The sequence below is a fragment of the Sinocyclocheilus anshuiensis genome, unplaced genomic scaffold (assembly GCF_001515605.1).
Source record: "Sinocyclocheilus anshuiensis isolate Anshui unplaced genomic scaffold, SAMN03320099.WGS_v1.1 scaffold1575, whole genome shotgun sequence".
Taxonomy (NCBI): Eukaryota; Metazoa; Chordata; class Actinopteri; order Cypriniformes; family Cyprinidae; genus Sinocyclocheilus; species Sinocyclocheilus anshuiensis.
Genome location: NW_015548276.1, coordinates 74,374 through 98,221, shown reverse-complemented (window position 1 = coordinate 98,221; position 23,848 = coordinate 74,374). Strand labels below are relative to the sequence as shown.

Below are 23,848 nucleotides of genomic sequence, written 5' to 3'. Positions count from 1 at the left end.
TCTCTCTCTCTCTCTCCCTCTCTCTCTCTCTCTCTCTCTCTCTCTCTCTCTCTCTCTCTGTGTGTCATTGTCTTTTCTGCTAAATATAACATTTACATTACTTTAATGCATTTAGCAGACACTTTTATGCAAAGCGACTTACAATAGAGTAACATAAGCAATTTGTCTCAGACGATTTAGCTGAGAATGTGTTTGTGAAGTACAGTGGAGTCTAGTTTGGTTATAGTGGTACTATCTGTCTTTTAACTGTAGGTCAAAGTTTAAAACCTACCATGATGTGATACCAATTTCTTGTCTGACCGAGTTCCCTAATGTTGTCCAGATGGCGAAGGTAGGACATTAACATAAATAGTTGAGCAAAGAATTTTGCATTGCTGTCAGTGGATTAAAAAAAATTATAATAATCCAATCAATTGCATGACATGTGGATGAATTCAGTTAAAATTATATTTATTTTTTTGCAATTATACATATTATACATTCAATTAATTTATTTTAAATTATTTGCATATATCAATGTTTGCTGAGAAAACTCCAATGCAAATGAGATCTTACAAAAGGTGACTTTAAAGTTAATTTATTTTATCCCCATGAGGAAAATGTTATTTTTTGTAATTAATTTGTACTAAATTAATATAGTAAATTGACAGCCTTAGTAATCATATAAAATTATTTGATTAGAAATGTGTAAGTGAGATTAATCATAGATCTTTTGTCTTTTTTTAAGCTTGTCTGTGAAGAGGTGAATGTGGACAGATTTTATCCTGTCTTATACCCAAAGGTAAGCTGGAACAGAAACATAAAAAACGAATGAACAAGTCATGTAAATTTCTTTCACTGACCCTCATTTGTAACCCATTTAAAGGCATCTAGACTTATTGTGACCTTTGATGAGCATGTCATCAACAACAACTTCAAGTTTGGAGTCATCTACCAGAAATTTGCACAGGTTAGCTCACCTTTATGAGTTTTTCATTCTTGGTTTGCTTAATTTATATTAATTATGAACTGAAAATGTTCTCTTTTTTCAGACATCAGAAGAGGAGCTATTCGGAAACAATGAGGAAAGTCCAGCTTTTGTTGAGTTTCTGGAGTTCTTGGGAGAGAAGATTGAACTTCATGATTTTAAAGGGTATAGACCTACAGTATTTAGCATGAACAGTACCCAAGTAGGACATTTTTCCTGGTCCTGGAACAACATTTCTATCTACCATTCACATTTTAGGGTTAGGTGGAGAGCTGTTGTTGAGGCTATCTTAAAGTCATCTTATGATATTGTAATTTGCCTTTGATTTCAGGTGTAGGTCAGGGTTTAATGAGTAATGTGATTGTTTATTGGAATGTTGTCCCAGGACCAACAGAAGGTTGTTTGTACAGCTGGTATGTTTGAGTTTGTAGAGTAACTCAGCGCTTTTTGAACTTCTTTCATAATACAGCTTTCGTGGTGGCCTGGATGTGACACATGGTCAGACAGGAAGCGAGTCAGTCTATCACAACTTCCACAATAAAGAGATAATGTTCCACGTGTCCACTAAGCTGCCATACATTGAAGGTGATACCCAGCAGGTAAGACCTCATGTTTTGTTTTCATTTAAATTTTTGTTTTGTATCTTGTTTTCTTTTGTTCTGCCTCATTCTGCTTTTTTATTTATTTGTTTTGTTTTATTCTGCTTCATTCAGCTTTATTTTGTGTGTGTGTGTCGTGTGTGTGTTTTTGTTGTTGTTTTGATTCACAATCAGTTGAGAAAATATGAAAAACATTTTATTGCTTCTGCATGATTCAGATTCCCCAGATTTTAGATTCCTATTCTTAGCTAAATCAAACTTTGGTTACCTGTAGAGGGTGGGTAAATACATGGGCACGCTTAGGACAAACCAGTAATATTCTGGGATATTGTTTTATGTCACATGTAGTGTTAGTTTGGGGTATATTACCAGTTGCAGCCCCCCAGAGTTGCTTGGCCACTGTGTTATGCACTGACCAAAAGCATGCTCTGTTAATTAGCAAGCAAACCACACAGTGCAAAGGACTGATCCTGGAAAGCCATCTGTTGTCATGCACGCTTTGCATTGCTCAGAGAGAGAACATCACCTAGGGGTTTCAGCACAGACTGCCCTCTTACAAAGCTGGCCACTAAAACACACCCTCTTCAGTATGGTACCTCAGAGGCCAGAGATAACATATGGGTACAGACTCATCACCTGCTGCTTTTTAATCACTATTGTACGAGATATGTGATGTCATATGAGAGTTACAGTATAGCGATATGCTAATGGCCTCCAGACTGGCACGACAAATGTGTTTTTGCCTTAAAATGGTTTGTTTCTATCTAAAAACATCGTTTTGACTCTGATGTTTGCCACAGGGCTGCAAACATGCTTCGATATGTCTTATTAATTTCCTGAGCACTTTGATGATAAAGACAAGCAGTTTTCTTTTGAACTTGTGAATGTCTGTGAACTGTTTTCTGTTATGACAGCACTCTCTAATAAGTATTTATGAGCAAGCTGTGAAGACAAGCGAACGAACGGTTCAGCTGAGGAAAGCTAATCGGATAAACCTTTGAAGATTTATAGAAGATAAAACTGACACCCTGCAGAATGCTATTAATGTTTTGTTGCCATGTTAAATCAAGTATAAATGTAACTATTGCTCTGAAATTTAGGGCTTTGGCATCATTGGTGCAATAAAACACAAATCAGTTTGTAATATGTATAATATTATGATCCAATATTGTTATTTTGTGGGAAATGTAATAAATAATCTTTGTCATAAGTGTGAATCTCACAAAACATATCAAGATCATAAAAAAACAAAGGACATTTCACCTCAAAAGGAAAAACTATAGTGCAACAATAAGAAATATGTTCATAATACAACATATAAAATCATAAAAATATACTTAATTTTTATGCAGAATTTGATTGATTTTCTTTGTTTTAATGTTTAATTTAATAAGAATTGTAATCTGGTGTCTGGCATTTCTGTACATTATCATCCACAATCAATAATCATAAATATTAAAAGTATGAAGATTTTGTGTGGACCTACTCATAACTACATAAACAAATGTCTAGGCATGAACAAAATGTGTATTTATTTATGAGTAGGCCCATACAAAATCGTCATACTTTTTTTTTCCAGATTTAAATTATTATTATTTTTTTTTATTTGGTCACACTTAGAACAAACCTGTTTTCGGTATATTACCAGTCAGAGACAAAATTAAAAGAAAAACTATATGAAACAATAAGGAGTGTTCTTTATTGGCATGAAAGTAATATACCTCACAAACTGATATAACAGTGTTGATTCTGTTCGAGACCACAAATATACATTTTTCAATGGCATGATCTATTTTAGTTTTCAGTTCAGGTTTCTGTTCTGGCCGGTCTGTTCGAAGAAGTGAATCTTAAATCAGTTGTACAGACCTTACGGACAGCTTCCTCTTATTACTTCACAGTTTTGTTGTCTTGGTATGATTTAATTGCAGCTGCAGAGGAAGAGGCATGTAGGAAATGACATTGTGGCTATTGTGTTCCAAGAAGAAAATACACCATTTGTACCCGATATGATTGCATCAAATTTCCTTCACGCTTACATAGTGGTGCAAGTGGAGAACGCCTGCACTGATAACGTCCTTTATAAGGTAATTAATCTTGTCTGAATCTTTCAAAATGAAGCTTGAGCCATGGATTAATGTGAATAATGTATTTATTATAGCAATGCTTCACATACTTGATTGTTTGTTTTGATTCAGTTCTGAAGTAGTTTTTTTTTTTTCTACACATTGATGATTTCCAATATAGCAAAACAACTTGTTAAACAATGTGCTTGAGACTTTTTTTTGGAAGCTTTCCTGATATCTGTAATAATTTCTTTTGTGATATTATAGGTATCTGTGACGGCAAGAGATGATGTGCCTTTCTTTGGACCTGCCCTCCCAGACCCTGCTGTCTTTAAAAAGGTACATCTTTTCAGCCTGCATTTATGAAATTCAACTAGTTCCACATGGAATCTTTTGCCCCGGAACTCAGAATTGGAACAGCTGTTTTTACAAAATTCTACACATCCTTCAACTATGGTGATAGAATTGTTGCATAATTCCGAATAAATAGATAAATGAATGTAAACAAATAAATGTAAAGAGATTGACAAAAATTAAACATATTGACAGATAAATAGAATGAGATCCACAAATAAATCTTAGAGTTTCACAAACGTGAATTAAATTCCCAAATAAATAAAATGATATTTGCAAACAAAAAACATATTCATATATATTTTTATGTCACAAACACAACTTTGCCTGCCATTCATTTGTGAATCGCGTCTTGTGCATTTGTAGATTGCTGTACGCATTTGTGTATCACTCGCTGTGCATTTGTGAATGGCTATCTGTATCTAATTTAGTCTTTGTTCATCGTGTTTTGTTTAGAGTGCAGAGTTTCATGAGTTCCTCTTGACCAAACTCATCAATGCTGAATATTCCTGCTATAAAGCGGAGAAGTTTGCCAAGCTGGAGGTGAGAAGGGCATACAGGGCATACACGCATGTGTTTGTGTTTGTATTTGTGTGGGAGCATCTGCATGCATACTACATTAAAATGTCTTTGTTCTCCAGGAGAGGACACGTTCTGCTCTGCTGGAGACTTTATATGAGGAGCTGCATTTGAACAGCCAGTCCATGATAGGACTGGGAGGAGACGATGACAAACTGGAGAATGGAGGAGGAGGCGGCGGCGGCTTCTTTGAGTCTTTCAAGGTAGAATCCATTTGAATCTCTTTAACTAGTAATATAGGTTTGTATTTGTTTAAATAATTACTGACAAAATGATGCTTATACAGTATATGACAAAATAGTTCTGGTGAATGGTAGAGATGACTTTTTCAATTTGCATACTGTCCATCCTATATATGAGATTATAATTATTGCATCCCAAATTGTAGTATGCTAAAAAGAGTGTGATATTAAAGTATGATTTATGCAGTATACTGTATATGTTTTAAATACACTTTTTTAAATGTTTTTGAAAGAAGTCTCATGTGATCACTAAGGCTGCATTTATTTGATCACATGCATTATGCATTAATATTGTTTTCTATTTAAATATATTTTTCAAAAAATGTAGTTTATTCATGTGATGAAAAACTGAATTTTCAGCATCATTACTCCAGTTTTCAGTGTCACATGATCCTTCAGAAATCATTTTTAATATGCTGATTTGGTGCTCAAGAAACATTTCTTATTGAAGATAGTTGTGCTGCTTAATATTTTTGTGGAAACCATGATCATTTTCTAAGAATTCTTAATCTTTGATAAATAGAAAGACAAACAAACAAACAAAAACAGCTTTAATTTGAAATATAAATGTCATAACTGTCACTTTGATCAATTTAATTAATTATTGCTAAATAAAAGTATTAATTTCATGCAAAAAAACCCTAGTTTTACTGACACCAGCCTTTTGAACTATAGTGTATTTAAACAGTATGCATTATAGAACAATTACATGTTTTAAACAGCAGTATGCTACAGTTTTGATATAATTTTGTGTTAAAACATTGTGTCCATGTCAATTAATCAATTAAATCTAGTAATAGAAAAAAGTGCACTATAAGTAGAAGTACATTACATTATGGGATACACATGCTTACATTTTGCACATTTTGGCAAATAAAGAAAGTGACCTGGTGTTCTTTGCATATTGAAGTATTTTGAAATCTTTTAGCATACTAGTCCAATCATAACCACTTTTACTGTCCTTCACTCTCCCTAGCCCTCCTGGTTCTCATATAAGCAGTTGTAGTGTCCTCTAGTGTTGCGTTGCAGTGATGCAGTGCATTGTTTTTCTCTTTCCAGCGAGTAATCCGAAATAGAAGTCAGTCTATGGATGCCATGGGCCTCAGCAACAAAAAACCACACACCGTCTCCACAAGCCACAGTGGAAGCTTTACACACAACCCCTCAGACACCCCCAAAACACCCGGCACTGTGAGTATGAATGCCCTTGTGGAGGTCAACTGACCTTAAATTGTTAAAAAGACACAACAACTTGCTAAAAAAATTAATGCAGTCTGTCACGAGAAGCCCCAAAACAATGCGGCAGCTTTTAGTTTGTGCAAGTCTGCATGCCCTCTGATCCCTCAGACTGGCGGAGTCTCAGCTGGCATCCGTCGTGCCCTGCGAGTGGGTTTGACCTTTGAGTGCTTGTGTCATCATGGCACAGCTGTGAGGCTTGTACTGATGGTACACCAGGTCTTCACCTGCCATTTCTGATCTTCATCATTTCACCATTACAAAAGAACAAAAAACTGATTTGTAATCAGCTCTTATGATCTATTTGCATGGTGGTCGGTGGAACAGATGGGGCTCTCCACAAGTGACCGTCCCATCTCCATTGCTATGACAACAAGTGCAACAGCAATAACTGAGAGAGCCTCTCATGACAGGCTGACATAACAGCCTATTAGCCATCTGAACGTACTATCAAAATATGACCCAAATGTGATTTCTCCATAGTCCTTGATTATTCCTGGAAAAAGCCCAACCCGTAAGAAATCTGGTCCATTCAGTTCCAGGAGGAGCAGCGCCATTGGGATTGAGAACATACAAGAGGTTCAGGAGAGAAGGTAAGAAAAACAGACAATGTAGGACAGCTTTTTCTGTTAGTATTTGAAGCCATTTTATTACAAGGTTTTGAACAAACATGGGTTGTTAGTTTATTCAAAAATACATGAAAGCGCAATTCATACAGACATTGATTTTTGTGCGTTTTTGAAAAATGTCAAAGTGGCAATTCTGTCTTAATAACAAAGAACAAAAGGCATAAATTCTTGTTTAGCATAATCTATTACATTTCATTAAAAGTAAGAAAACATTTTGTTGTCTTGTGACAGGAAAACCATATAAAGAAATATAACAAAGATTAGAATCTAATTAGTGTGTATTAAGTTTAGTAAGTATCTGAAAAATAAGTATCTGTTTATTTCAGGTTAATTAAATGTCAAATATGAAAAATGCAGTTCTGAAAACAATAGTTAAGATGAATTAATCATTATGTTCCAGCAGTCGAGAGGTGTCCCCTAGTCCACAGAGGACATCTGATGGTGTACACACCACTCAGGACCTCAGATTAGACAACTCATCCAGTCAGAGCTCCCCTGAGATGCAAATCACTAAGATTGGGTGAGCACCAATGAAAACACTGACATTATTTGCCTGTAATCAAACTCTAATGCAAGGTCCTCCTTTAAACTGCATATGGATGTTCAGTTTTTCATATAATCTGATCTTTACATTCCAGGAAAGGTGTCTATGATCATGTGAAGTAATTGTTTTTATTTACTTTTTAATATTAGTTTTGCTATTTTGATGTTTTTGAAAGAAGTCTCTTATGCTCACCAAGTTTGCATTTATTTGATCATAAATACAGTAAAAAAAAATTTTGAAATATTATTACCATTTAAAATAAATGTTTTTGTAAGTTAATATATTTAAAAATATAATTTATTCCTGTGATGCAAAGCTGAATTTTCATCATCATTACTCCAGTCTTCAGTCACATGATCCTTCAGAAATCATTCTAATATGCTGATTTGCCGCTCAAGAAGCACTTCTTATCAATGTTGAAAACATTTGTGCTGCTTAATATTTTTCTTAAAAAAAAAAAAACTGAAATATTTTTTTTTCAAAACTTTTTGATGAATGAAATATTCAAAAGAACATCATTTGAAATAGATTTTTGTTGTAACCTTGTAAAATCTCTGTCACTTTTGATCAATTTGATGATCAAAAGTTAATTTTTCCTGAATACAGGTATTCGTTTATTTCCAAAAAAGACCCCATACTTTGTAACAGTAGTGCATGTGCATCAAAAGCATATTTCCTTTGCAAATTAATACTGTTGCACTAGTACTAGTACTATAATACACTGGGTTTTATACTCTTTATTTTTGTCTATTATTTGTATATGTAATATGCTCAAAGTTGAATAACATGTTCATGTGTAGTAAGTAAATAGCCTAACCTGAGGTTAGGTGGCTTGTTCAAAGGGCGCAATAGTTAGTTGCTCACGGGCCGCTCCTTGTTAGGTTCAGAACTTTTATTACCCTCTACATAAAGCCACTCCTAGCAGCGAATAATAGATATTTGCTTTGCCATATTTGAGTTCAAATGTTACTAGTTTGTCAATGAGCCATTAGTAAAACAACTACTTTGAACTTGAGAAATTACACCTGCAATCACTGAACATGAATATGGCTAGTGCTATCATAACGTACTCCATTATCATTATGAAATAGCAAAATACAGCCCAAACAACAGCTTTTAATCACATGGACAGAGCAGCTAGTGCAAATAAATCAGTCAATCTAATGTGGGTAGTTTCCAGGTGCAAAGGTAAAAAAGTGAGCAGCTTTTGCTTTTAATGTGCAGCTAATGTGTGATACAGTAAATGAAATGCGTGTGAATTCAAAAGTGAATCAAATATACCTCAACCAACAATATTAAATCAAAAAGAACATGCATCTAATCTTTGACCATACGCATTTAATGGTGATTAGTTAAAGGAGTGGTTCACCCCAAAATGACACATTTACTTACCCTAAGCCCTTTTAAGACGTTGACGAGTTACAAAAAAAAACTAATTTGGAGACATTTTCAGCAAATTTAAATTTTTGGGTGAACTATTCTAGTCTTTCAGGTTGATTTGATCTCATATATGTGCATATGTGTGTGTGTGTGTGTTTGTAGTTCGGCCCTGTGCTGTCGAGCTCCCTCTATCCCGGAGTCTCAGGATCTGTCGAGCTCCTCGTCCAATGCCAGTAGCTTCACGAGCGTGGTGGAAGAGAACGAGCAGGAACATGAAGCGGCAGAGGACTACGACACCGGACTGGTGTGGTCACATACACCTGACTCATCACTGATCAATGCATGACTCATACTTTACTTAAAAGATCACTACATTGTGATCAAATTGTTGTCACTGGATAAAATTCTAATGTATTCATACAAACTGACAGGCAGAGAAAACCACCTGTTTCTAAATGCCCATACTATTCGCAGGCAAATGCATACAGGCGTAATGGAATTTGCATTTAATTGTCTGAACATAAGTATCAATACACCTGGCAAGACTGACTGGTTCTGTTGTTTGCATATGTTTTTCATTTTTCTGGAACACAGGAGAGCCTGTCTTCAGCCGGTACGCCTCACAAACGAGATTCGTTTACATACAGCGGCGTGTGGTTGGAAGACGGCTCTGGTACTGATAGTCAGAGCAGCTCACACGGTGAGACAGAACAAACATTTCACCTCCCAACAACCCAAGCAAATATTTATTATATTCAAAGGATTACATAATGATAATTTGTTTGACTGTTAGATTTTTGTGCATGTAAAATGCTCCATTGAGGAGGCCAGAAATATGTTGCACTCTAATTTATTTCATCACGAATATTATGCAGTTTACCCATCTTAAAAGATTAGTTCACTTCCAGAATAAACATTTCCTGATAATTTACTCACTCTTCAGTCGCGAAGAGATTAAGGTTTTTGAGGACAACATTCCAGGATCTTTCTCCATATAATGGACTTCAATGGTGGCCAACAGGCTGAAGTTCCAAATTGAAACGATCGGTCATTTTCTTAAAAAAAAACAAAACAAATGTATGTACTTTTTAACCACAAATGCTTGTCTTGCACTAGCTCGACTTCACGCATTACGTAGTCACGTTGAAAAGGTTTTAGAAAATGACTGATTGTTTCGCTAGATAAGACCCCTATTCCTCGGCTGGTATTGTGTAGAGCCCTTTGAAGCTGCATTGTAATTCAGCCCATTGGCCACCATTGAAGTCCATTATATGGAGAAAAATCCTGGAATGTTTTCCTCAAAAACCTTAATTTCTTTGCGACTGAAGAAAGAAAGACTTGAACATCTTGGATGACATGGGGGTGAGTAAATTATCTTATTTTACAACCCTATAGCTTCATCATTAGCATTAGCATCCCTGTAGCTCAAACAGTAGAGCTGACAATGCCAAGGTCATGTGTTTGTTTCCCAGAGATAAAGACATCTGCCAAATGAATAATGTACATGATATGTTTCCTGATGGGTAACAGTAGCAAAAAAGATCATATGAGATATGATGAATCACAAACAAAATACACCACTGACAGACCAACAACCTTCCTACTGTGATATTAACTTGTGTGCTCATTTTACTTTAAGAGATTTCACTCAGAAGTGAGATAAATTAAATAGGAAAACATTGGAGATCTGTTTTTAACCTGTTGCACCCATAATTAACTATTAAAGCAACTATTAGAGCAAATATTGTCTCATAAATACTAAGGGAATATACATGATGAAATTAAGACAAGGCCCACAATAGAGCCAGTGTTATTTTAGTATTATTGATATACTCCTTTAGTATTTATGAATATTTTGAATTAGCTTTTATTTTTATATTTTCAGTTTTCATTTGAATTTGTTTCAGTTGTTGTCATTTTTTAAAATCTCGTTTCACTATAGGTCCCTTGCGACAGCAATCTGAACCTCATCCAAAAACAGAAAGACAACACTCGGTAAGAAATGTGCTTGCCATAAGAACATGCTAGTCACAAAAATGCCGTTTTTATAGTCCTACAGGCAAAGCAGAATAAAAATGTCCCGTAAAGAGGGTGGAAGATGATTATGAACCTTGACTAATGTTATAAGTGAATTTCAGTAAAAACCTAAACTGATAACATGTTCGATACCAACCCTTTAAAGTCATAGCATGACTGTTTCTCTCTGTAGCTGTATAATTGCTCTTGAACATCATATCTAATGTAGTTTTTCTTTGTATTTGTTTTGTTCTGTGTGTGTTTGTCCTGCACAGAACTGCTAGCTGTCCTGTAGGCTGTAGATGACTTCATGGATGTCCATCAACAGGTTAGGAACAGCAAAAATGTGGATTATATCTGTTTTGATATGTTTATTGGGCTTATATGGCTGTCTCGTTTGATTATATTTGCATTGTTATACCTCTTAAAGACCTAATTTTATCCCTTTATGATTTTTATGTTAAGGCAGTTGTACTCATATTTGTAGTGTAGCATGACATTCAGAAAATGACATTACAAATCAAAAGTTTGGGGTCAGTAAGATATTTAAAGTGCCCCTATTATGGATTTTTGAAAATTACCATTCATGCAGTGTGTAACACAGCTCTAAGTGAATAAAAACAATCTGCAAAGCTTTAAATCTGAAAGTGCACCGTGTATAAAGTTATTGTCTCTCAAAAGAAAGAGTCGACTCTGAATCATTGAAACGAGTCGTTTTTAAAACGAATCCCAAGCCGTTTCATGTTGACGTAGACATGAAACATTAGCATATTGCCCGCCCACTTATTGGTCTTTTCGGGTTGGCCTCAAGCGGCAACCTCCCCCTCTCTCTAGTGAAGCCAACAAGGAAGTGACTTAAACTGTAATTCATCGACTGGCCGCTAGAGGCTGGCTGCAAAATTGTTAAAATGTTAAAATGCCCAACTTTACAGCAGAAAAAAACATGTTTACAGCCTGGTTCAAAAAATGATTTTGGTCTATATAGCTAATTTTGCCCTTCATGACAACTGTGAGGGGGGTGAATTTTTTTATAACTCATCCGTTTAAATTATATTAAGCCTTAAAGTTCTGCATAATTAAGGGCGTGGCCACCTGAGTGACAGGTGGATTGCCGCTGCTGTCACCACCATCGAGCTAGGTAGGCATGGCTTCAGCAACCTGCCCAAAGGGGCACCTCTTTGCCCATTTTCGATTATCCGGGAGTGTCGCGTGGTGACGCGCTGCCAAGATGGCGACGGCCGCCTCCGCCCACTTTTGAGCTTCAAAAACGCTCTTCGGAAATCTACGGGTGACGTCACGGACACTACGTCCATGTTTTTATACAGTCTATGGCTGGCCTGAATAAAAAAATACAAATTCTTTGCCACTAGGTGCCGCTTTTGGAGTGGTAAAATAGCTGTTTCGCTGTAAACAAAGCAGCACTGCGCTCACAAACGCTGCTTTATCAGGCATTACAGGCATGATGAAATGAAAATGAGACCAATCGGACCAATCACCGCAGATTAGCGTCACGCAAAGGAGGGGTTTGGAAAAATGAATCGTTGAGCGAATCGTTTGGGAGTCGTTGAGCAAGTAAGGTAAAAATAAATGCATATTATAAGACAATGGAAGTGTTTTTTGACCTTGCATACATGTCAACTTGTTGTTGGGGATTCACAAAACCAAAATATGAACCTTTCATTACCCATAATAGTGGTACTTTAAGAATGAAACTGATACTTCTATTCAGCAAGGATCTATTACATCGATCAAAAGTGACAGTAAAGAATCCTAAAAAAGTATCAAGGTTTTCACAAAAATATTAAGCAACACAGCTTTTTTCAACATTGATAATAATAAGAAATGCTTCTTGAGCAGCACATCAGCATATCAGACTGATTCTGAATGATTGTGTGAGACTGAAGACTAGAGTAATGATGCTGAAAATTCAGCTTTGAATTTCATCACAGAAATAAATTACATTTTAAAATATATTAAAATAGATAACAGTTCTTTTAAATTGTAATAACATTTCAATGTTCACTGCTTTTACTGTATTTCTGTTAAAAAGAAATGCAGCCTTGGTGAGAGGATGAGACTTTTCAAAAAACTAAACAGTCTTACCAACCCCAAACTTTTGAACTGTATATACAGTATATGCATTTATGTATAAATCTTATTCTCGTCATCAATCATTAATTATGTGTTATTTTCAGCATTTTCATAAGCAGCCCTCTGCAGCGGACACTAGACGTGCTCACAAGAGTTCCTGTAGAGACACGGATGTGAAGGGGATTGAACTGCTAGTTCCAGCCCCGCGGCGTACAGTCGGGCAAGTGTGCATCAGAATATCAGCGTGCTCTTGTAAGGACTCAACCCGTTTATCTTCTATCATGTGGCTGTTGGTCTGTAGACACAATAGCAAACCTGCCTGGCTTGTGCTAAAGGCTGGTACACGTCTAGAAGAACAGAAAAGAGCTGCCAGCTGGCAATGAATCACGCATGATTATGGCCTTATCATAGGCTGCTTTCCTTCTTTCTTTCTTTTTTTTTTTTCCAACTGTAGCTCTCATTGTGTGGGTTTGGGTTTTATTTGTCATATTTATTTATTTATTGAGGCTCACTGTGGTGAGTAGATCTTTTAGTGACGGGGGTGGGAAGCTGTCACAAGCTTTCGGCATCTTTAAGAAAAACAAATGAGGTTAAACTTAAACCCATCACGTGAACCCACAAAGTAATACACATCTATGTGTGGTTCTGTTTTGTTGCCTTTTGTGTCATGATGTAATGATGTTGAAAATGAATATAGGTAAATGTTAAATGTTGTATTTCAGTGTAGTTCTCTATCTTCTGGTGTCGAGCACCCAAGCCATTTCCGAATCCCGTCCAATAAATGAAGCGTAGGCATTATAATTTATGATGAATAGATCAGGTGTGATATGCTGTATACTTTTCAAATATTATTTATTAAGATTATGCTGTTTTACCGATCAACAAATTTTTGTAAGGCCACAGCTGTTTGTGGTAAAACTGACATGTGTAAACTGTACACTAATGTAGTAGCCTCATGTTTTAAAGCTAGCTGTGCAGATTAAAACATCAGTGTCTCTCAAGTCAGATATATTGAAGTCCTGAAGACATTTTAGCTTATATGACATGTGAGCAATATGAATGTAAAACTGCAGACACATATATGATAGTGGATATGGATTATGGAATACACTAGGTCGGAATATATTGATCAGATGCTTTGTTCAATAGCAAATGTTGGGCATTTTATTTTGTTTTCAAACACAAATGCACATTTTATTCATGTAATGTTTTTTGCGAACAAAACTGCACATTTTAGATCATATAATAAATTTAGTTTTTAAATATAGTACTATGGTGTTAATGCTATCCGTTAGCATTACCATTCATCTCATTGATATATGGGATACAGGCTTTTTTCAGCTAATGACTTGAGCTAATCTACTCTCATAAAATGAAACATTTGCAATTCATGTTGTTTGCAAAAACATTTGTCACTTTACAGCTCCTTAAAATACTGTGGTATTTACTGTTTATGATGCATATTTCAAAGAATACCATGGTATTACCATTATAGAAGAAACATGGCATTACCAGTTTCATGTCCAGAAACATGAAAATACCTTGGTACTTTTTTTGTAAGACTAATATCCCAATTTGCTTCTTGTTTGAAGAGGTACAGTAAAATATTCTGGGAGATTTATGCTTATAAATAATGCTGTTTGGGTGCTTTCAGGGGTGATCCTTTTAAAACAGTTCATGGAAAAGGGAAAAATATTTTTGGTTCGCTGAATCCATACGTTCGCTGTGTCAGAGCCCCAAGTCTCTGCTGATTGGTCGAACTGTACATAATGCGTTTGCACACGTTAGAGCCATTAAGCACAAACTCATTCCAAACAAACACCGACTGCTTTCTGCAAGTGATTGTTCTCCTTTACAAGTGCTTATTATGCTACTTTATGAAATGTTTCACTGTAAATAAGACATTTTATTCTTTTTTTGTAATAAAACTAAAGAAATTGTGTTTAATAAAGATCAGAGGGGTCATGAAATGTTTATTGCTGTAATTACATTATGGAAAAAATGTACACCCAAGACAGTAAATCACCAATTCTCAGTTCTCAAATCAAATTCTCAGTCATTATTAGTAAGGCAACACAGAATGAACATTCATAGTTATAAAAACCCAGTACAGACTTTGTGAACTTTTTTTACTTTTGTTGTTAGAAAAGATAAACAACAGGTCTCTAAATGGTTAACATTATTTTAAACCACTTTTCAAAGCATCATGTATAATTGTAAGCCCTTCATTTTTTTTTAGAAATCCTGAAGCAGCACCACTGCAGCCTGAGGAGGAACTATACTGCTAAAACAAGGCCTGGTTATCAGAGGAAAGTTATAAGAATTTTACAAAGTACTAAAAACTGTTGTCTCCTCACACTCATGTTGTTTCATAAGTGCATGATTTGCTCTCTTCTTCAAGTTGCATTTACTGAAAATCAGCAGCTCTCAAAGCTCAATGTGCGGGTGCAACAAAAGGGTTTCATCAAAGAATAGGCACTTACATTTCTGTCTATCCCTCATGGAAAGCGGTTATATGAATTCAGAACACATTGCATAGTGATATGAATGATTTTTGGGGATTTCGCATTCGTTTTTGGGAGCTTGACAGCACTTTATCATTATATGGAAAAGAGCTGCTTGAACAACATGGGGGTGAGTAAATCATGAGAGAGTTTCCATTTTTAGATGAATTATCCAATTAGTATTTTGCTCTATGAATTGCTTATTTCTAGACTTAATAGGCACTTGACAGGTCTAGTCTCTCTCACAGCTCTAGGTTCCACCATTTGAAAGGGGACGGCTCTCGAAGAACGTTGGAACCGCAGTGAACTTCACCCAGCAGTTTGTGGTACGGGGCCAAGTCATCAATGAAGGTACATTTGAGGCCCAGAGGCTCCAGAAGAGAACACACCTCTATCTCCAGAGCACACCTGCCTTTCACCTTCGGCCCAAACGGTTTTGGGATGCCCAGCTGATCCCCCAACACGATCATGTTCACCTGAGGGTAAATACAGGTAATGCATCAAAACAAAGGTCAATGTAATGGGAAAACTATAATAGCAGATTCCTCAAGTAGCTTAATATTCCTGATTGTAGAATATGAATGGGTATTTGGTAGGATAGGTTAATGATACTTTATATTAAGCTATGCACTGGTTTCAAGATTGATAATGGCAATTAATGTTTCTTGAGCAGCAAATCAGCATATTAGAATGATTTCTGAAGGATCATGTGACACTGAAGACTGGAGAAATGATGCTGAAAATTCAGCTTTGCATCATAGCAATAAATTACATTTTAAAATGTATTGAAATACAAAACATTTGTTTTAAAATGTAATGTGCTGTACCATGTCGGGATAGTAAGCCACAGCCCTGGGGTGCGTTTTCTCTTCTAACACTTTAAACAGGATGGGCAAATCAATGATGTCCTCATCATCCAACCCCAGCTCTTTCTTCAGCACGTCCCTGTTCCAGTCAATACAGTTCTGAGTGAAAGATTCGAAGATGCCAGTATTATTCTCTCCCATAATCTGTCAAATCTGGCTACAAATCTATCTAGGTACTGTTTGGACACAAAGCGCATCTTAATGCCATGTGTTAAAGCGGTATTTGTGAATGTTGTGTATTTCCCTGACCTGCACGTATCTGTTTTCAGCCTGTAGCTTTTTGTCGCTCAGGATCTCATTTACAGAGATGGCCTCTGGCAAACCTGTTCAGGCAAAACTGTTAGCTGTGGTGGACCGTAAACTTTTTTGAAACAGAAAATTGATGAGTGTTTACCCGGAAACATTTCTGCTTTTCCATGTCCGTTGTTTTGCAAGCTTTTGAAAACTTTGTATCCGGCGTCAGGGCTAGCCAGCAGCAACCTGAATTTCTGAACAATCCAACCATTACAGTTAGCATTGTTTTGGGTATTTAACCAAAAACTGGCTATGTTCAGAATAAAGTACTGGCATTTAAAAATGTACAGTTTTTAATGTATTTTTGATTTAAATGCAGCCTTGGTGAGCATAAAGTCTTAATTATTACAATCTTTTGACTGGTAGTGTATTGTAGTATTCGGAGCGTATCGGTTTACCTTTCGGTCAGGGGCTGGAACAAAGGTCATGAACTCATCCACATGACCCACAACCAGCCAATCAGAGTACAGCGCTATTGGCTCTTGAACCTTCTGTGCCCACAGGAAGTCCTGGACAACTTGGGTCATGTTGCGGCCACGTGTTGCACTTCAAATTAAATGCAAATATTCTTGATGAATTATTCTTTCAGGTAATAGTTTGTTTATTCGAATCAACATATATCTTGTTTGGAACAATATGAAGTCGAGTAAATAACGACGTCAATGTTTTAGTAGTGGTTACTGTTAGGAGGGTAGAGTTGTGGTGCTTACGTAGGGAACGCCACTCCAATGATGATTCTGCCAAGTGGGTAACTTTTCCCGTTCACTGTGACTGGTGGACTAACTTCCAGGTTACCAAAGGAGTCCAGACTGCTCACTTCCTCATTCAAAGCATGCCGTGTCACGTACCCAAAGTCTGGCCCCTGTGACACAATCTTTAGATTAGTACATGCTCAGAATTTGATGCCAATGTTGGTTTGGAATAACATGAGCATTTTGGGTGAATTTTTCTTTGAGCATTTATCCGTCTCACTCACCAGAATGGACTCGTAGGGGAAATCCTGAAGATCTCCATCACGAGGAGAGTCCAGTACAACAGGGAACTGATGATGGGGAGAGTCAATGTAGCCAAACTCAAGCTCATCCTGTGGATAGAGTCAGTAGGAATTACTCATCTCATATGACAGTCACCTGACATGCTTGTCTAGTTTACAATACATCATCCTATGCAGATTTCACTGACCTGCATCCAGCGGTCACCTCGGTTCATGTACTCATGACATATTTTCAGTTTGGAGCCACACTTTTCCACCAGGTTCTTTATGCTCTTCAGGAACGAGTAGTTATCATTTGTGCTGCAAGAAAGACAAAACAGTCAGTATTCCCCATGACTGAAAGAGTGAGTAGCAAAAATACTTGGAAATATCTGTATGTGTTTCTGGAAATGACATTATTTGTTATATGATATATGAAGAGTTAAACGGAAGCTTGGACTGAATCACCTGCACACATACACCTCCACAGGTTTGAGCGTGTTTGGGGTCATGATCCAGGGAGAAACATGAAATACCACTTTATCTGTAAAGACTGGAGTTTCAGGGAAATCCTTTAAGAAAATAACAACAACAAATGTAATTAGTATTTAGAGGTTATAAGAGAATGATATTACCCCCCCAAAAATTATTTTATTAAATTGTATACATTTTAGTCATTTTATAGAAGAGTGTTGTAATGTAACTTTTATTACAAGACTGGAGTAGTTCTTGCAGTAAGTAAAAGAACAGAATGTTGTATGTCCTCCAGGTTGCATGAGAGATCAGATCAGACTAACCTTGCCACAGGGCTCTAGTAGACTGAGGTTGATGGTGATGAGCCCATCAAAGTCTTTATCAGGGAAATGAAGACCCTCTACAAAGAATTCCAGTTCAGTTTTGCCTCCTAGATAGGGCACTTCCTGTGTCAGCATGTCCGTTCCCACCACCATGATATAATCTTTCAGGAACAACTTCAGGAGTTTATGCTCTGGTAAGAAAGAAAGAGGACCCATTCAGTAAAGTACTGATGTTCCTTTATAATGCATCAGTTTTTGCTTGTGTGTGTGTGTGTGTGTGTCTACATATATCTAAATTTAAATGAAATAACTAACTAAGACAGGTTACAAAATTTTAAAGTTCATAGTAAACACTACACAAGCTCCAAAAAGTAAAAAAAAAAAAAAAGTATACTGAAAACATTTTTGGTATATTATATAAAATATTATATTATTCACTCACTCCACACATTGTCTTTCTGTACATTTGTCCGAGGTCTAAAGACTCTCACGTTCTCTGAAGTGGTCTGTGAGATGTGCATGGTCAGTTTATAGCCTTCAGGAAGTTCAGCTGGACCGTTGGTGCGCAGGATCATCTTGGACATGTCCTGCAAATCTGCCATCAAATAAACATTTTGATAATTCTCACTTCCTTTCCACAGCATGGCATTTGAGGAGTAGAGTCCGATGTTAACTAAGCTAACAGTTTAATATGCACCGAAAAATATACAATTGGGCGAAATTGTAAATTTAATTTAATTTTTTTATGGATCTATTTTCTATGGATATTTATTAGTACTGAATAAACCAATTTGATTTAAATTTAAAAGGTAAAAAGTTTTACTGGACTTGCAATGTATTCGGTCCAAACAGGATTAATAATGAATGAATAATAAGGAAGCATGATTTTGCTTGCCTACGGTGCTTAAAAATGGTAAGCACCCAACACACCGGGCTTTAGTACAAAGTCGGTTTACACTTAACAATCGTCTGCGGCGTTCCCATATCTGACACCAGACCTGCCCAGACTCACCCGAGACTTTACTGATCTCATCAACCTCACTGTCCAGTGTCTTCTTGTATGTGGACTCCGAGTCACAGTTGACCAGCAGAATTGCACCGTGGCCATTAGGACCCCACTTCCACGATCCCTAGAACCAAAATCCAATACCATCACACATTCTTCAAATAAAGTCTTCAATATCTACAATAGCACTATGCTGTTGGAACACAGAAGAAGATACTTTGAAAGTCAATGGGGTTCAAAAAACTTTGGACCCTATTATGGGAGCCTGTTTCTGCCACAGATAAAATAAATGTAATTGCAACTTTTTATTTCACAATTCAGACTTTGTTTCTCACAATTCTGAAAATTGTAAACTCAGAATTCTGAGAAAAACGTTTATATAAAATGAGAATTCTGAGTTATATCTTGCAATTCTGAGTTATATTTCTTTTTTTTCCCCACAGAATTCTGAGTTTACATCTCACAATTCAATTTTTTGTTTCCTCCACAGAATAAAAAATATTTATGACTTTTTTTCTTGCAATTGCAAGTTTATATCTCACAATTCTGATGTTTCTTCTCAGAATTGAGAGTTTATATCTCTCAATTCTGAAAAAACGTAAACTGAGATATTACTCAGACATACAAGAAAGAAAAATAAAGTCACAATTTTTTATTCCGCAGCAGACACGGGCTTCCATACCCTATTGACTTTGATTGTATTGACAAAAAAAAGAAAACACCAAGACACTTTTCAAAATATCTTCTTAGATGAAGGTCACTGTAAAGGACAGAATTTTCATTTGAGTAAACTATACCTTTAAAATGCAAACAAATTGAACACTGAACACATCATCTCTAAGACTTCTAATTCATGTAAATTCATTTCTTAAAGGGGTCATATGATGCTGCTAAAAAGAACATTATTTGAATATCGTTTTGGATTTGAGACTTTAGTCTTTGCAACTTTACAGATCTTCTTTATGCACCAAGAGCTTATAACACTCCAAAGAGAAAGGAAAAATTGAAATCGCGTCATATGACCCCTTTAATTCATCAAAACTAATTAATTTGATCAGACCTTTCAGCACCATCTCCAAGCCTGCAGCAATGAGCCAAAAACAAGTCTCCCCAATAATGATGATATTGATCAGATCGCAAGACTACCAGCAAACAAAGCTCACCTTATTTGGATTGTTTTTCTCAACAACGCTGTCTCGGTCAGCATCTACGTCCAGAGATATCTCTGCAACAGAACAGAGACATCATGAGGCTTGCTTGTTCCTTCACAGTCCCACCAGCATGAGGATGTTTACAGTTACAGCACAGACACGGTTTACATAAGCATTATTCATAAACACAGGCGTATGTCTCAAAATGAAAACATCAGAGCCGTACCAACAGCTGTTAGATGCAGCAGGGCATCCCCGAGAGCCTCCGTTTTCTCTCCATAGTACCTCACAGATAACTGAAACAGATCAGATGGAAACAAGCATTAGGTTGATCATTGTGACAATTGTGGCTTTTTTTATTACTACAGTGATTCATCACTGTACTGTAATGATTGCATACAAAATGTATTTAATTTATCTAGATTTCAAGCTGTCAGTGCTAGACAGTGCTGTGAAAGTGACGTGAGATCATGTCGACACATAAACCTAATAGATGTAGTTTCCTGCATAGACTAGTAACAGGGTTAACCACAGAGTGCGTGTGCATCAGAGTAACAAGACTGACGAGACAAGCGGTTTCCTGTCCGCAGCTGTCGATTTCTTTCAGTTCTGTTTATTTTCTAAAGGACTATTATCTGCTTTAGTGCTAAGGTTGGTCATACATCGAGAAACGTACCCAAGTGGAATCTGCCCACACAGCAATCCACAGAAAACTCCCCCATCACATCCTCCTTTTAAATATCTGTGCTAGTTTGATGCTTTCAGATACTAGAGTCTAGTATTTCTTGCTCAGTTTCAAACATTTTATCTTGTTTAAATCCGTTCCACAGAATTTTCCTCCAAATGCAGAAAATTCCACAGATTATTTCTGTGTTTGCTCTTAATGGAGGACAAAGGTGATTGGATGTGCTGTAGGTACCTTGCTGTCGTTTGCAGTCTTGCTGACTGCGTCCATGGTTACGATGAGGACTGAGTTTGGGGTGAGAGGGTACGGAACAGCGTTCCCGTCCTTGGCTTGGGGAGTGATCTTGTAATGCACGTTTGGGCTGCATTTTATCGAGAAGAATTTGGACTGCGGTGGGGCACACCTGTAGAGAACACATACATACACAGACACATTATGAATTGATCTATTTCACTGTAGGATATTGCCCAAAGGAACTGTATTGTACCATTTCAAACCAAATTGATTATTTTAAAGATACACAATCTTTGAAATATATGGGGTCAGCCATTTTTTTTTATACTTTTATTCAGCAGGGATACATTAAACTGATCAAAAGTGACAGTAAAGACATTTTTATGTTACAAAAGATATATTTTAAATAAATGCTTTTCATTTGACCTTTCTTTTCCACAAAAAATATTAAGCAGTACATCAGATTTCAACATGTATTATAATAGTACAGCGTATTAGAATGATTTCTGAAGGATCATGTGACAATGAAGACTAAAGTAATAATGCTGAAAATTCAGCTTTGACACCACAGGAATAAAAATGTACTCAGATATATTAAAATAGAAAACAGTTCTTTTAAATTGTAAATTGCAAACCCAACGGTAACAAAGCTGAGAGCTTGGTTTGGCAGCTTTATGCTTAAGGTTGTGAATCTACAATGTGGTTCTTAGAAAGAGAATGTAATGCTGATGTTAAAAAGGAAATTCTGTATTAAGAAATCTCTTCTTGAAGGGATGATATCATTATGACAAAGTTTTTGATTTACTGGCAAATATGATGGCAAAGGAGCTGACTCAACCTGTGGACAACACAAAGACCATTTAGTAATATACCATGTCAAGTAATATCTACATATAAACTGAGAATTAAAAAAAAAAAATCGAACTTTTAAACCATGAGGACCAACATTTTCTGACATGAATTTTAAAAAAGTAATTTAAAATGGATTTAAATTATTAGCTCAAGCATGTCACACCACTGATGACACTCTGGAACATGGCATGTCACCAACCCAAATGTAATAATTACTGCATTAGATAGTGGGTTATTTATAACAGATATAGGATTCAATTCTATCTTCTAAGACGACAGGCGCGAGTCATGATGATGTTGCTGGGGGACTGTCTATTTCAGTATGGGCTGATAACAACAAAAAGGTCTTTTAAAAACCTAAAGAAAAGAGCTATTAGGAGGTTTGGAAAGCTATCAAAGACAATAGCCGTCAGTGGCTTTTATAAACCGAAGCATTGAGACGGAGTTCAGTGATGAATTTAAATAATGTAGCAGCACAACAAGTGCATTCATGCGCCTTTGGAATTGGAACTGAAAGAAGAAATTCTTCAATCATCAATGCCCCCTGAATTCTCCCAGCAAATATGCAGAACAAACAGATCAATTAGGACAAACAGATCGATATTTGCAAATATTGAAAACTCAGTTCATTCCAGAATGATGTTGCCAATGAATTGTTTAGACATTTTACAAACAATAAAACAATAGACTATAAACCATGTTAGCAAAACTGTATTACATTCATATCATCTGTGTTATACTTCAATTGTCGGTCTGGTGTGTATACATGCATCCTTTTTAGTGACATTGTGTTTAGACAGACTGTTTGGGTTCCCAGAGTCTGCAATGATGTGCTTGTCAAAATAATAATAGTAATTTTGAAATGAATCCTTTTATTTTCTATTTAAATTCCTTAAATAGGTTCCTTTGATCTAAATTAAACTCAGTTGTCAGATAGTAACATGCTTTAACCATTTGCTTGATTTTGTTAGAACTTCAGTTACTTGTATAGTAACTGAGTTTCTGAGTCAATTTGACACTGATCACAAACAATGTTGAAAAAAATATAAATCCTATTAGACAACTAGCAGGAATGCACGTTTGTAGCATGTAAACATAAATTTTATTTATGTTTTATATAATAATGTTGGCGACTGACAGTTTTGGTCACCATATGCAACGAAAGCGAATAGAGACTGCGTCTGTCAGATCCAAACAAACACTCTCTAACGTATCCTTTTGTTCTACACGGAAGAAATAAAGTCAAACGGGTTTTGAAACAACAACAGTGCGAGTAACTTAAATGATAAAGGGACTTTCGTTTTTGGGCGAACTGTCCCCTTAAATATGTCTTTCGCGCTATTAAAATAGACCGCTGTGTTTAATTCCCTTGAGCTCCGTCGCGCTGTTTACAAACGCAAGAACGCATCCCGTGTGGCTGCCCCTTTAAAACGCCGTTCTAATATTCATATGAGTCCATTCACATAATGCATGAAAAATACATTCGCCCACCTGTTTAAATTCACCGTCAACTCCGTTCCGAGCACATATGTCGTCCTTGTCGTTTTCTCGGTGTCAATTGTAAATGATCGTCGGGGCACCATGATTTGCAAAGATGCGTCTTCCTTTCAAAGTGACTTTGACAATTTCGTTTAACCCTTTATGTACTTGAGATGTCACCGTGCCAGAAAGCCTATTGGTTGACCGAATGCAGGTGGATGGATGTCTAGGCAGGTGGGAAGACTTCAGCTGACTGGAAACGCCCACAGCTCAGTATGCGGCATAGCGACTGACGCTAGAGGGCGCT

General features: G+C 36.4%; 2 protein-coding genes across 4 annotated transcripts in view; one reads left to right on the top strand and one right to left on the bottom strand.

The window, feature by feature from the left end:
- The window catches only part of LOC107655773 (rap1 GTPase-activating protein 1-like), an 89,390-nt gene extending 75,468 nt beyond the window's left edge, over positions 1-13,922 (top strand). For all 3 annotated transcript variants that reach the window (XM_016443352.1, XM_016443353.1, XM_016443351.1), the window contains 17 exons: positions 253-331; positions 728-781; positions 866-949; positions 1,032-1,132; positions 1,437-1,566; positions 3,495-3,650; positions 3,897-3,968; positions 4,440-4,526; positions 4,625-4,765; positions 5,864-5,995; positions 6,524-6,633; positions 7,070-7,189; positions 8,756-8,897; positions 9,188-9,293; positions 10,536-10,588; positions 10,885-10,937; positions 12,805-13,922. In XM_016443352.1, the coding sequence (XP_016298838.1) occupies positions 253-331; positions 728-781; positions 866-949; positions 1,032-1,132; positions 1,437-1,566; positions 3,495-3,650; positions 3,897-3,968; positions 4,440-4,526; positions 4,625-4,765; positions 5,864-5,995; positions 6,524-6,633; positions 7,070-7,189; positions 8,756-8,897; positions 9,188-9,293; positions 10,536-10,588; positions 10,885-10,893 (1,576 nt within the window). In that variant the 3' untranslated portion in view covers positions 10,894-10,937; positions 12,805-13,922. The remainder of the gene's footprint in view (positions 1-252; positions 332-727; positions 782-865; positions 950-1,031; positions 1,133-1,436; positions 1,567-3,494; positions 3,651-3,896; positions 3,969-4,439; positions 4,527-4,624; positions 4,766-5,863; positions 5,996-6,523; positions 6,634-7,069; positions 7,190-8,755; positions 8,898-9,187; positions 9,294-10,535; positions 10,589-10,884; positions 10,938-12,804) is intronic.
- Positions 13,923-14,659: 737 nt separating this feature from the next.
- Positions 14,660-23,808, bottom strand: LOC107655775 (protein-arginine deiminase type-2-like). Its single transcript, XM_016443354.1, has 16 exons — positions 23,554-23,808; positions 21,211-21,379; positions 20,518-20,587; positions 20,304-20,365; positions 19,147-19,264; positions 18,577-18,729; positions 18,135-18,325; positions 17,806-17,909; positions 17,547-17,658; positions 17,341-17,448; positions 17,075-17,226; positions 16,763-16,910; positions 16,465-16,558; positions 16,320-16,393; positions 16,032-16,169; positions 14,660-15,680 (listed from the first exon to the last, which is right to left on the bottom strand). Exons 1-16 carry the CDS (start codon positions 23,643-23,645, stop codon positions 15,447-15,449), a joined length of 2,019 nt encoding a protein of 672 aa, XP_016298840.1. The 5' UTR covers positions 23,646-23,808; the 3' UTR covers positions 14,660-15,446.
- Between the last annotated feature and the right edge of the window lie 40 nt (positions 23,809-23,848).

Excerpts from the sequence above, each read along its gene's own strand:
- LOC107655775 (XM_016443354.1), bottom strand. The coding sequence starts at position 23,645 with ATGGTGCCCCGACGATCATTTACAATTGACACCGAGAAAACGACAAGG. Across the intron at positions 19,265-20,303 it reads AGAAAAACAATCCAAATAAG|GGATCGTGGAAGTGGGGTCC; the intron begins GTGAGCTTTGTT and ends TTTTGGTTCTAG. Across the intron at positions 16,394-16,464 it reads AAAAGCAGAAATGTTTCCGG|GTTTGCCAGAGGCCATCTCT; the intron begins GTAAACACTCAT and ends TTGCCTGAACAG.